At 35.5% G+C, this 14,270-nt stretch overlaps 1 protein-coding gene across 6 annotated transcripts in view; it reads right to left on the reverse strand.

Moving 5' to 3' along the window:
• The window catches only part of LOC119084847, a 28,911-nt gene that overhangs the window by 13,418 nt on the left and 1,223 nt on the right, over positions 1 to 14,270 (reverse strand). The window contains exons 2-6 of one of the 6 annotated variants that reach the window (XM_037194961.1): positions 8,036 to 8,122; positions 7,846 to 7,949; positions 7,180 to 7,645; positions 6,835 to 7,117; positions 6,516 to 6,706 (exon numbers count right to left, since the gene is read on the reverse strand). In XM_037194961.1, the coding sequence (XP_037050856.1) occupies positions 6,516 to 6,706; positions 6,835 to 7,117; positions 7,180 to 7,645; positions 7,846 to 7,873 (968 nt within the window). In that variant the 5' untranslated portion in view covers positions 7,874 to 7,949; positions 8,036 to 8,122. Of the gene's footprint in view, positions 1 to 6,515; positions 6,707 to 6,834; positions 7,131 to 7,179; positions 7,649 to 7,845; positions 7,950 to 8,007; positions 8,123 to 14,270 lie in introns of those variants that run through there. The other 5 variants (XM_037194959.1, XM_037194962.1, XM_037194960.1 and 2 more) reach the window with 5 other exon arrangements.

Raw genomic sequence — 14,270 nt, forward strand, 5'->3', positions numbered from 1 at the left:
TTCATTTGATGGGTTGCACGCCTCTGTAGGTTTCAATACAGCTAAGCTACACCCGAAAACGCGTTCCCGACCCTCGAAAACCACACTCAGAAACCACTTCGAGGTCAATAAAACAAAATTCTGGTTTTTCCTGGGGTAATGGCGTATCACATTTTCATTTTTATGCCCACCCTGAGGTTCCTGCAAAATTTCATGGAGATTGGCTGACTAGTTTCCGAGATCGACCGTCGATAGATAGACAGATAGACAGATAGAAACATACAGAGTAAGTTGAAAGATTTTGATTGTTTGGAAAACGTTAATTTGGTGCATTTTCTATCAAAATGACCAACTTCAAAACGATGTATCTCCGGCAATTTTAAAGTTACATAGTCGAGTGATAGCTCGTTTTGCTCGTATTTGAAGCGCGAATAAGATAGAATAGGATTTGTGGTGATACAGGCCAAAGGAAAGAAACTTAAATTCTCGCCTATATATAGTTGCCGCGTCTCAAAATATTTTCTTCGTTCTTTTTTTGGACGTTAGACTGCGTCAAGTCCTCCGCTATCGCTCCGGACATGATCTATTCCCAAATTGATTTGTTAGTTTTAAAGATACTTTTCCGTCTTTAATTAAAATGACTTTTCCGACCGGAAAAACAATTTTCCTTTTTCCGGATTTTTTTTTGTAAAATTTTTTCTATATCCCACTGTGCTCCCTGTCCTATCTGCACCGTTGTGCAAGCTGCTAAGAATCATGTTTCTCGATTACGCATTGAGAACGGATATGATGTCTTATAAACCGACTAAAGGATTCCAATATACCAAAAAGCAATTATGCGGTCATGAACGCTCTCGACAAAAAATAAATTATTTGAAAAAGAAATTTGTTTGTGTATTCAAGAAATATTTCTTGCCCATAACTCATTTAAATTTGCAAATATTCTAAAATACAAATTGATGCTCAGCGCGTGCATGTTCCAGATATATATTTGAATCGATTCTTGCAATAGTTAACTCAATCCCATAAAATAAAATGAAATTATTGGAAAATGTTATTTATATAATCCGATTCAGGAAATTCGCATTTGACCGGAGTATACATTCCATTCATTGGCGACACAAATGTTTTTGGTTAAACTTCAGGAAAATTTGAAGGTGTTTTAATTGTATTCTGGAATTGGTGTTTCAATTGGTAATACATAGTAGAGTCAACAGTTTATGCTGAGTAAAATTCAAATGACGATTTAAATTTTCTAATTCACTCCGTCAGTGCAATGCCAATTCAAAAAGGAACGTCAGAAGGCCTTTTTTAACGCAGCGTTAAATCGTTCCATTCTCATGGAAGGAGACGTTCAAATTTATTTTTTCATTCATTTTTCGGTCACTCGTTCACTTAAAATTCAGATCCACTTACAGCGTGAATTGTTGGTGATGATAGAAGGTTCGAAAGCTAGTAAGTGAAAATAGCGATATTTGAAAGTATTCGGAGAAGGCGATAAAGAACGAAAAACACTGATCTCCCCACAGTGGAAGAACAATTTCCGAAAAAAAATCATTTTCAACAATTATCGACAATCGACGCGTTTAATATGACGAAAGTCGTCGATTTGAGAGTTTCATTTTTGTGTCATCCTGCTCAATATTCACTATACTTAACTGTACCATATCTATCGCGCGTCACAAAATGAGATTCTCGCTTCGAAAAAAAAAATCAAACGTTCAACGAATTTGATTATTGACTTATCGTTTGCGTCGACGTTTCTTTGCTGTTTGATATTCGAGATTTAAATTTTTATTGAAGATGATTCGTCATTGTTATCGTTAACTAAAATTAATATAAAAGCAAACAATGTTTTGTCCGATTACACACATGTGCTACGATGCGTTTTCGATTTATTGATCGATGCGAAGAGATGTACGAAAAGTTTGGTAGATCTTTCATTAGATAGTTTGCGCAAGTGACATATAAATTAAGATGCTTTTCTTTTATTTTGTCAAAGTAGATTGTGATCATTTAACATGGGTTTATAAATTATAAGTCAACTTATAACTTCGAAATTATAAGTTATAAGTCAGTCACTTATCAGTTATAAGTTAGATGGTTATAAGTCATAAGTTATAAGTCGGCTACATATAAAGTGAAATTTATAAGTTATAAGTGAATTTTCAAAATCTCTCAGAAACGTCCAAAAGTATCAAAAAAGTGTGAATTCGACGTTTTTGAGAGATTTTGAAAATTCACTTATAACTTATAACTCACTGACTTATAATTTATAAATTTCACTTTATATGTAGCCGACTTATAACTTACGACTTATAGCCACCTAACTTATAACTGATAACTGACTGACTTATAACTTATAATTTCGAAGTTATAAGTTGACTTATAAGTTATATGTCATTTGCGCAAACTGTCTATTATAATTTAAAATCTTTCGTTCAAAGGACATTCAATGTTTTAGAACTTGTTTGTTTTGTAGCGAATGTTTTCATCGATCAATCAAAACGGTTGAAAAATGGCAACACTCGAAAATGGAAGATTAAGCTCCGAGAGAGCTTTTTGACAGAAAAATATTAACGGAAATTATCACGTTGGGTAACTGTATGTAGATACATACAGCAACGCGAGTTTGGCCTAATTTTTTGTTTTTCTTTTTAGGTTTTCTCCAATTCTTTTGAAATCAATTGACCAACAAATTACGTAGCTTTCGCAAGTTTGCCATTTCAAAACAATTTGCAAATGGCCTGAAAACAAAAGAATTTTATGTCCAACTCACGTTTATTATTGATCGTATGACAAAAAACGTACATTTTCTTAACAAAATTCTTTTGAAAGTTATCAAAAGTCACTAGTCTGGCTAAAAAACCATAAACACATTTCAAAACGAAAATTTACAGAAAGTGATTTGAGGTGGTTCTATATTCGACAGTACATGAAGCCATGGCACAGGGGTGGAGTCGACTGTACCAGTTATTGTTCGCATGGCGACATTTAGTTGGACATCAATTTTGTCAACATGACAGCTTCTATACCAAACGGGTGTCGCATATTCAGCTGTATCAACAGTACGCTTACCAATCCTCAAACAAGAATGAGTAGGTCGTCGGACACCAATTGTTCGTAAGCGTTGTTGTTAATACCCACTCTATCCTTACACCCGTTTTTGCATTCACTCAATAAAAGCACTCTACCGTTACATCCGTTTATCGTCTATCGTCAATAGGTGTCTGAGGACTCATTCTCGTTCGAGAATCGGTATGCCCACTCTATAAACAATTCTGATTTTGAAATGTTTGAAAAAAGTTACCAGTTAGTTTTCCGACCTAAGTTTGCAATTTCTACTTATTATCGTTTTCCAGCGCAGAAGGTCCGATGTTGTTTGTGTTTATAAATAAAAGAGAAAAGAAAAATACGAAAATTGCAATTCTATTATTGGATTCAAAAGTAATAACAAGGAGAAACATCGATTTTCTAATGAAAAGTCAAGTGAAAAACATTCAACTGAAGCAAGAAATTAATATTATTCTGAAAATATTAGTATTACGTACGTAACCGAAAGTAACCAACCAACACACTTCACCAGTCAACTCACAACGTATATATGTACGTACATTAATATTGTTATAGCCAATCCATACCTCATAATATAATAGTGAATCGGTATTATTATGCGAACATTGGCATATTGAAAATAAATAAACTACCGAGGCAATATCTTACACATTTATATTGTCAATGACATTCACTTGATGCACACGAGAGATTCGGACAAATTCTTTCTTAACAGTAAGAGAGTCAATTGCTCATTTTCAAGTTTTTTTTTTGTATATCTCGCACAAATTTTCTTAGGAAGGACAAAGTTGGAAACAATCATTGAGCATAAAGTGATTGTTCGCTAGTCTTGCGAAATTATGTTTTTAGTCTCGTGTACGCTCTTTGAGTGCAATATTTCTGCAGGATTTTGCAGATAACAGATACCAAAGGCTCTCTACCTCTAGAGAGCCTTTGCAGATGCACATTGGTGAGCTAGACACGGGAACTAGTAGGGTATTTCTTCCAGTTACGAGCCCCCGCTTAGTTACGAGCACTCTATTGTCTTTTCTTTTGTTCGTTCAAAATTTTTCGAACGAACAAAAGATAAGACAATAGAGTGCTCGTAACTAAGCGGTGGCTCGTAACTGGAAGAAATACCCTACATATTTCATAATGGAGAAATAGCCTACAAAAATACAATGAAAAGGAACCCGCAATCCGATTAGCAACTGTCAAAGAATGGACATCTAGATTTACGCAAACCCCAAACCAACCATATCATTTTTGGCGGGAAATGTTTGGCAAAAAAGTTGGGTTCTGTAATTTCCTTGAGACGCCTAAAGTAAGCTGGTACTTCTTTGGTCAACAATTCATTTGAATTTTTTGCAATTTAGTCGTTAATGTTTAAAACAAAGATGCAAATACTTAGTAGTATTTGCAGCAATTCGGGGAACAGTCGTCCCGATTGTATTCGCGAGGACTTACCGTTAGATTAGAATTTAATAGATTTTTCGTTGCAATGACACATTGATATTCGTTGAATACCAATCCTGCATCAATTTTCACTTAAAAAATGAAATTTAAAACCAAAAACAAAAAGCCACAAAGCCGAAAACTAAATCAATTTTCAATCAATTAACACAATCGCACTTCAATCAACTCTAAAAAGATCTTTTTCTCATATTTTTCGTATTTACACCAACAGTTAACACTCAATCAGATCGAAAATTGCTTGAAATAATTTGAGAATAAACAATGAAGAAAAAAAAACGACGAATTCAATTTCGAAACACAATTTTATCTACTCTCTGCGACTCGATTAACCATCAATTCACTCTCTTCGTCCGACACTATGAACAGACTTTAAGAAACTGATGATTTGTTTTAATTTTTAACAGTTTTTCGTGCCATTCATTTGTTATACACGCGTAAAGACAACTCGTACAAATGGTTAAGCTTAGAGGTCTAATATCGAAGTTGTCTGAGTCAGCAATTGAACAGATTTTAACAGATGATTACATAAAACTCTCGTCTGAAAACAAGCGCTGCTGATCAATATAACTGAAAAGAAGCATCAATTCTGTTTCCGTGTGAGAAATTACGTCGTTTACAGTGAAATTGATAATTATTGAAAACAGAGACTCTGTCGTATAGGTTTCTTCCATCGTACGGTAAAAACGAATTTTGACAGGCCGAAAAGAACCGACCGTCATCCACAGAAGCAAACATAACCGCAAGTTAAACAAATTTGTTCGTTAAAACTTCAAACTTCAACTTGACATTTTGAACGGCCTTGAAAGAAACCTATAGGAAAATGCTGTTTGGAAACTAAAGCTCAAATGTAATTAGATTTTTTGTATGATTCTATTGCGTTTCTAGTACGTTTTGTCATACAATTTACGTTAGCAACCAACTTCACAGCGATAGGAAACCTCGGTTGGCGTGTAGATCTGCCGTAATTCGCATGTCGGACTTAGTGCAAAATTTAAACAATGAATTCTTTTGTTTAAATTTTGCACTAAGTCCGACATGCGAATTACGGCAGAGATGAGCCACAATTTTTTTCACTACTTCATATCTTGCCAGAGAAATGATAAATTGGTACGCCTGTGACGAGATAGAAGGAACATGTGAATGACAGTTGACTCCTATGGGAGAGAAAGTGAGAGAATTTGTATGCAATTCTCTCACATTCTATCTCTACAAAGGCGTACCAACTTATCATTTTCTATTCCTTGCGCTCTATTTTCAACTTCACTCTCGGAAAATATCCATGAAATGTCAGAGCTGTGAAGTTGGTACACAAAAAAGAGCGTTGACATTAGCAATTTTATGACGAAATGTACCCGGAATGTAACAACATTATACGAAGGTCTATTACATTTGGGCTTTACTTTCCAAACATGAAGTCATGAAGAGTGAAGTCATTTCAGCAAAAAATAGAGCGCAAAGAATGAAGTATGGAAAAAAATGGTGCCGCCTCTACAGGCCAGTAGAAATGTCATACAGCAATTTGAATTCACCAAATTCAAAAAAGAAATATTTTTCTAAGAATTTTCAATAATCGTACGAGCTCTCTTCGGAATGAGCAGTATGCCAATTTGACTTTACTTCGCCGATTGTATGCTGCCATCTATAGAAAAAGTCTCAAATTGATCGACCGATATTGTATGATAAGTTTACCAGCAAAATGTAAAGTTTTTTGTCATGGTTAGAATCTTGGCTAAAGTTTCTAGTGCCGTTCTACGATTTTTCTGATTTTTTGGATTTTAATGCCCAGACCGAGCCCGCATATAGCCTATGATTAATCGAACAAATCTAGATAATTGAGAAAACTTCGACAAGAGATGTCGTATGTTTCAACATTTTTGGATCTCTTAGGCACCAATAGATGGATTTTGTTGAACCTTCCTAAAAAGAACTCTCTAGAGTAGTCCAATCTCCATGATCACAATTTTATCCCAAATCTATTCAAAACATTTCCACACAAAAAAACTCACCTCTTAGCATCTGGCATCTTTTTGTGAAACAACAGTTTTTTGCTAGCGTGAATCCCCGCACCGAGCGCATCACCATTGATTTTGATTTCATTTGCCTGTATGGATAAACGTTTTCGACTAGCAGCACTTTCAAGTTGGCGCCATCTGTCGAAAAATTGGGTAAAATTTTGCAAGTTTGCGTCGTTGTTCACCTGTTCGGAAAAATGTTTCGTTTAGCAAAACGCTTGTTGGAAAAACGTTATGATTTAATTCACATTTGCACGAAGTGCTGAGGTAATTTTGAATGTGAAAAATACATTTAAAAAAAAGTCCAATTTACCATTTGGTTCATATGGGGAAGCTGTTGTATTCTGGTCGAAATCTGCGGAATTGATTCTTTATCGGTTGGATCGCCGTTCAAGTACATATTTGTGACGTTCGGTAACTTATCGACGTGTTCGTGAACTGGAATGGGCAACGAAACGGAAGGGCTCGCGGTTAGAATGTCTGATTTGGTTAAAATTTGTTTTTGTCTTGGCGATTTTTTTGGCATGGAATTCGTTTTCATATTGTCGGGAAAGTAGAATGCGGCGAGCGAATATACAGCGCTAGATTTTCGATTTCTGAAATAAACTACTTTACCGACCAATGGTGTTTATCACTATAGTACACATCAAAATCGTACCTGTCCGGCAGTTCAGTCTTCCGGCCGCGACTCTCACTTTTGCTTCGGATAAAATAATGGAATTTTTTGCTTAAACTACTGTGTAATGGCAATGATTTTGTCGTGGAGCTGCTTTCACTTTCCACAGTCGTACACCTAACTTCCCTTGACTTTCGCGACGTCTTTATGCACGGTCGTAGTTGTTTGGGATCGACCGTTTTATTTTCAATTTTCTGTCCGGTTTTCGATCCATTCTTTTCCGGTGTGATTGGTTTGAACTCGTCTTGAACGAAATTCAATGTACCGTTGATATAACAACAGGTGCCATGGACTTTGGACTCGTCTACCGACGACGGCGGTGGTACGGACTGTTTTTTTATGTGAACAGCTGGTGAATTTCTAGATTGTATCAGCGACACGAAATTGTTTTCATGTTCTGGTAATGTGAAACGAACTTTTCTCATTGTTTTGTTCGGCGAATCCATGACTTCTTGAAATTGAAATTGGAAAAATTACGAAGTTTTCTTCACCCTTTAATCAGAACCAACGCATTTCAAGCAAAAGTGCTTCGTGTGACAGCTGTCAAATATAGTTCTACTTTGTACGAAAAATGTTTCCGGATTTTACAGATTTAGAGTACCATCACTCATGCTTGAAGTGCTTTGTCTCAACAGATTATTGGTATACCTTTTGGATAATACATTTTTCTATCCATGTATTGAACAATTTATGGTTTGTTTATGCACGATGCGTTGGCATTGACCTATATTTTTAACAGCATAAATGCAGCTCTGAAAAACAAAACATTAAAAAAAACTTTTGTTGATTAATTATTTGCTCGGTAATGACGTGAAATTTTCTTTGTTTTTGCACTCACAGAAAGTATTATGAGTTCTAGACACGCGAATGGTTATGTCTGCTAATCGAACACTTTCTTTTTAGTTTACCCGCTGATTCACCAAATCTGTAACGAGAACAGAATTATTCAGTGAGACAAATCAATAAAAATTTTAAAACCTTTAAAATGTAACATTCACTTTCCGAACAAGTAACTACAATGCGAAGTATTGCGTAAGAAAGATGAAAAATATCAACCAGGCGAAGCCGAGAAACAACATTTTCTGTACGAAAGCAAATGTATATTTTCGTGAACATTTACGCACGTGTAAATTTCGTTAACTTTACATCAGTCAAAAAACCCTTAAAGGGTAAATGTGACGCAAGTTACTTACAAAATAACGGATATCACTGAAGGTGACGCATTGTGTGCCGTACGCAAAAATTTTATCAACAAAAAATTGACCCAAAAAATTTGTGAAAGAAAATTTGACAAAAAGAAATTTGCGTCACAAGGGGCACACAATTTCTAACAAGAAACACATCCCCAAACAACACACACCTTTCACCACATGACCATCCATATCATCCACGTGTCGTTTCTATTGTTTAAAGTGTAAACGGAGAGAAAACGGAGTGTCTTTTTCGCAAGTCAAAATCAAAACTTAGGACCCAATCTTTATCACGTTTAAGTGACCATTCCACTCAACAAAAAGTACTCCATGAGAGAGCCGTGAGAGAGCGAGCTGTCAAATAAACAAAGAAAAAATTGAGAAAATTCAATTTTGTCTCTCACACGGAGTACTTTTTTGGTTAGAGGAAACTAAGCATTAAGCTTGATTTCCACACCACTTACCAAAAACGTGTGACAGACAAAATTGATTTTTTTTTTCAATTTTTGCTTTGTTTACTTGACAGCTCGTCTCTCATGGCTCTCACACGGAGTACTTTTTGTTGAACGTACTTTTTGGAGTACTTTTTTGGTAAGTGGAATATAAGCATTAAGTGAGTGTTGATAGCTTCCTATCCCTATGAAACTTACTATCCCTATGGAACTTACTATCCCTATGGAACTTATTTGAACGTTTTAAAAGAGAGAACATTGGTCGTCCACTACATTTCATTTTGAAATCATTTAGCCCACAACTTACACTCCACTTCAAATAAAACCACGCCAATCAATTTTAGCCATTAAATTCAGTTAGGCGAATTAATATTTTCCCACAATCATAAAAGAAAATTCTCTCGTTTAACTTTCGCGTGCATCCGTCAAATTAACTTAAAGTGTCGAAGTATGGTAACAAAACATAACATTTCAAATAATAAACATTATTGCAAAAGAATAAGAAGGAGAAAAAACCGTGTAAAATTGGAATATTTATAAATATATAGTGTGGCAGTCATGCTAGTTTTATTGCCCATGAAATTCTAAGAGATAAGGCACGAGGAAAATATGAAGGAAAAATTCTATTTCGATTTTTCCTTCAGTTAGTAATAGCGGTATGTGGTATAAATGTTCACGCTTACGGTGTTAACATTTAAAATTGGGTCCCAGATTTAGGGGAAGAGGGTTATATTGTGACAGGTTATGTTCAAGAGGTGAAAAACTGGAGATGTCCTCATCCATCAAAATCTTTCGCATTATCTAACCGGCTGTCTCAGCGGAGAACTTACTTGAACTAAATTCAAATCCGTAAAGTGCAAATTAATTATAAGAGGTGTGTGTGTGTGTGTCTGTGTACATGTGTGTGATATATCCGTGCTAATGATTTACTTTTGTTGATTTTGCTTATTTTGATTGTAGATTTAATAAAGCCGCTAAATAGCCGACATAATAATTTCAATGAAGTGCGAAAGAAAAACCAGTTTATCTACTCTAATGTCAAAATATCCACAATTGTTACCCCTGTTGCAGTATTTAAATGGAGTAAATGTATACTGACACACTGACATATAAGATCCGTTGTAGTAGATGTTACATATGTATAGGTCATGGGGTTGGGGTACTAGTATATACCGAAAACTACAAAGGCGCTATCATTGTTTTCGTAGCTGAATACGGTTGTTTCATGAAGTTTACTCTGAAAACTACAAAAGAGCCATATTCAGCTGAAGAAAATTTCCATGCCCTATTGTAGTCGATACTATACATATAAGTGCTTAAATTGACAGATTGACAGGTCCGAGCGCAAATCTAATATTTACGCATGAATTCTATTGGTGTTGTAGGAGGTGCTTCATGTATGTGCTATGATGACTGCCGATATGTTTTTGCTTGAAAATAATGAACCGCTTCGTATCGACAATTTCTCACTAGTGCGCGAAACAACCCCATTTACTAACTAGCTAGCAAAATAGCTAAATTTTTTCGTTATTTATACACACCATATAGGTGGAGGGTTAATAACGAACGACGAGCTATAATATTTTCACTGAAGGCATGTTACAATAAACAAATTGATTAAGTAGACATGCGATGATCAGACGAGGAGTGTGTTTTATTCCGATTCTAAATGTTGATTTTTTCGTAAATATTTTATTTATAGAAAAATGAACGAAATTGCAAAAAGTAAACTTACGCTGCATGAAAAAAAAAAGAAGAAGAAGAAACAAACAAACACTTGCGGTAACGAATTATAGAGTCATTACTGGCAAACATTAAATTGAAATTGCCTTTGAACCAAAACCAACGAATTCCCTCGAAAAATGTTTTCTATCGATTTTCATTCTATTAAGAAAGTTCGAAAGAGAGCAAAAAAAAATTGTCTGACCAGAGATTCAATAGACAAAAGAATTTGGTTTTGCGTGGGTGGCTCTATTTACAGTTAAAACTCCGATTGAGAAATAAAAATTTTCCGCATTGATTGTATTGTGCATTTTGTTGGGAATATTTTAAGCGGCGACGATAAAGGAAAGCTGATCGGAGTATTTTTCTTTTTCTTTCTATTGTTTTTGATTTTCGTTTTTATTTTTTGTCTGCATTCTAAGCTGTGATATTAAGGCCACTTAAGTGTTTTCCAGTAGTAACCAGTTTTTTCTATACTTGAAGTGGGACAATTGCACAGAAACAATTTTCCAGGAAGAAATAAGTAAAACTATGTATAGCATCTCATATTCACTCTTGATTCTGAAATACTCATCTATCGTGAAGGGCTCAATCGTAAGGCATGATTTACACTTACCAAAAAAGTACTCCGAGCTAGAGACAAAAGTAAAATTTTTGGATTTTGGCTTTGTTTACTTGACAACTAGCTCTCACACGGAGTACTTTTTGTTGAGTGGAAACCATTGGTAAATGACGTCTACAATTCAGTGTTGGCAGACACAATTTAAATCATCAATAACTCAAAAAGTACACACTACTGTGATGCCAAATGTATGGTCAAATCCCGGGATTGATAAAGTTGGAGTCAACTACACATTTAATGTCGCAAAATTTCATACTTTCCAAGGGGATTTAAAATCTGTCTGACAACACTGAATGGTAAACGCCATTTATGAATAAGCTGGTAACCTAAGATTCCGATTTGGGCTTCTAGGGTCTTAAAAAGTGAATGCGGCTCGGGTATTTGCAGATAAAACGTTTAACTTAAATGTTAAAGTCTTCAACCGCCGCCATTTTAGTTGGTAAAATGTCAGTGCCTTCTTTTCCACATGTGATAAAATGACAATTTCCCTTGGCGCCCACAATCTAAAAATCTGGTTCTTTGTATGATGGAACATGGAATTTGGACAGCCAAAAACATTCGCTACTTCAACTTGTTGTTGCAAATTTTCCCCAATTCATCAAATCCCAAACTAAACAACGCAAAAAGGTGCACAAATTTCGCATCGTTGAATGTGTGCTATTGATCTTGGTGCAGAAATAATGTGTATAAAATCCATACTTCCGACATTTTACGGCTAATAATACCCTATATACCAGCCAGTGCCTTACACTATTAAACTTTATTATTCAAAGTTATTGAAATAGGCAATTGTATGACTATGCTCAATGCTCAGAGACCATTCACGTAAAGTGTAACGAAGAAGTGTTAATAAAATATTGATTGTTACGTAAACGGCAGGCGTTCGGTGTTAGGTTATTAAATGACGTACACGTCGTCATACACATTTGTTTTTTAGGTTAACATCTTTGCCTTGCGCGAATGAATCGGTAATTAGGTCAGGTCAGTAGCTATCTATGTCTAGGTTCCTAAACCTCATTAAAGAATATCGACCGCTCAAGATATGGTATCAACATGGAGCAAACTTATACATTTAGTGAGTACAAACATCTATCCAAATGTTAGTAAATAGAGCCTTACGGTTGAATGAAAATGTACTTATCAAGATAAATACAGCGAGTGCAGCGACTGATTTCTGATCCGTTGAAATGACGCGAATACAGAGGAAAACGTATTTTGACTAAAGCTAATGAAAAGTATAGTTGTCAAGAGAATTTTGTTGATCCGAAGCGAAACACACGAAAACGAGACTTTTCATTTTTATCCCAAGTTATGCAATCGACATTACTCATTCCACGCGTAGGTAACGTAGGTAATGCATGTGGATTGAATAAGGAGAATTGGATTGTAAATGTAACTTCTTATAATTCCGGAACTGTACATGCTTTTGTTTTCGCTAGGGAAAACCTATAGGGAAAACAAGAAATTTGGTTTAGATTTCAAAAGCATATGTAATATATATTACACACTTGTCACGAAGAAGTCGAGGCTTGCCGAGACTGATAGTGACAAGTGTGTACTCTATTTTATCACATAAGCGAAAACGAGACAACAACATAGACCTGAAGTGTAATATTTGAATTAAACTTCTAGTTAAGTAATTTTGACATCTGAATCGATTACATAACTCGGGAAAAAAGTTGAAAAGTCTCGTTTTCGTGTGTTGACCTCAGCTTTTTATCCCTCGTTATGTAACAGTAGTTTATGCAACAAGTTGCGAAAAGAGGTTCTTCGGTCTTTCATTTTGTTATATTTCTTAATTGGATAACTTGAAACTATAACTAAAAAATGGACGCGAGATCCACAATTACGATATGTTATGTGGTCCGTTTTGATTTAATCTTCGACCAAAACGGGTCAATAATAGTATTTTGCATAACAAGGGGCGAAAGTAAAAAAATTCAAACGTGTGAAGTTTGCAGCCCGCGCCGCAGGCAAGGGCGGCAATCACACGATTTCATTTTTTTTACTTTTGCCCCGAGTGATGCATACTATTTTTTATGCCAAATACTGCGGAAGATTTGTATTTTCGGTCCGAAACAAAACATAATTTTAATTAAACTATTGAGTTATCAACAAAATTTGGTGTAGAAACACCAAAATGCCGAAAAGCGCGGGGGTCCAAGGGGCGGCAGGCCCCTGGTATAAAAATAAAAACAATTTAACAAATGAAATTACTATAAACATACATTCACTTGCTCACAAAACATTTGGCTATCGTCAACACAACACTACACTCAATGCGTACTTTCAATCAAGTGAACATGTGTTTTCGAGACATGGAGGACCGAAAGTAAAATGATGACAGTGACATTTACTTTTGGCCCGCAAATACGCAAGCCCACGGGGCGAAAGTAAAATGATGACAGTGACATTTACTTTTGGCCCGCAAATACGCAAGCCCACGGGGCGAAAGTAAAATGATGACAGTGACATTTACTTTCAGCCCAAGGCCTGAATTTTTTTACTTTCGGTTTTACTTTACCATTTGAGGACCGAAAATACAAACTTTCGCAGTATTTGGCATAAAATAGTTATTTGTGTATCTGTTTTGGACGATTGTTTTTAGGCAATTTCGCTTGTTGTAGCCCGAACGAAATGATCGCTACATGCAAAAGTGCCTAAAATCAATCGTCCAAAACAGATACTCAAAAAAATTTTCATGTAAGGGGTCGAAAACCTGAGAAAAATATCGAAACTCCCTCATTTTCGGCCCCGACACATGAAAAACACTTTCAATAATAAACCACTTTCAACCCTAGGGAAAACTAAAACATCTAAAATATAAATTATTTGCCCACTCGATTCCACTAGTGCAATAAATCACTTCTAAGCAGTGATGCGAGTAATCAAATAGATCTTATTGAAGTTTTCACCACTTGTCAGCAAATTTTCTTCAGGGACAAGGATGGCGGTTTTGTAATTTTTAGTGTAAACTAGTACGCCGTCTCACGCAAGGCTGTATACTTTGGGGAGGTCACGCAGACGCAGATACGCGGGTTACACACCACGTTTCATACAAAAAATTCACCACGCCATACAAATTCA

The sequence above is a fragment of the Bradysia coprophila genome, unplaced genomic scaffold (assembly GCF_014529535.1).
Source record: "Bradysia coprophila strain Holo2 unplaced genomic scaffold, BU_Bcop_v1 contig_94, whole genome shotgun sequence".
Taxonomy (NCBI): domain Eukaryota; kingdom Metazoa; phylum Arthropoda; class Insecta; order Diptera; family Sciaridae; genus Bradysia; species Bradysia coprophila.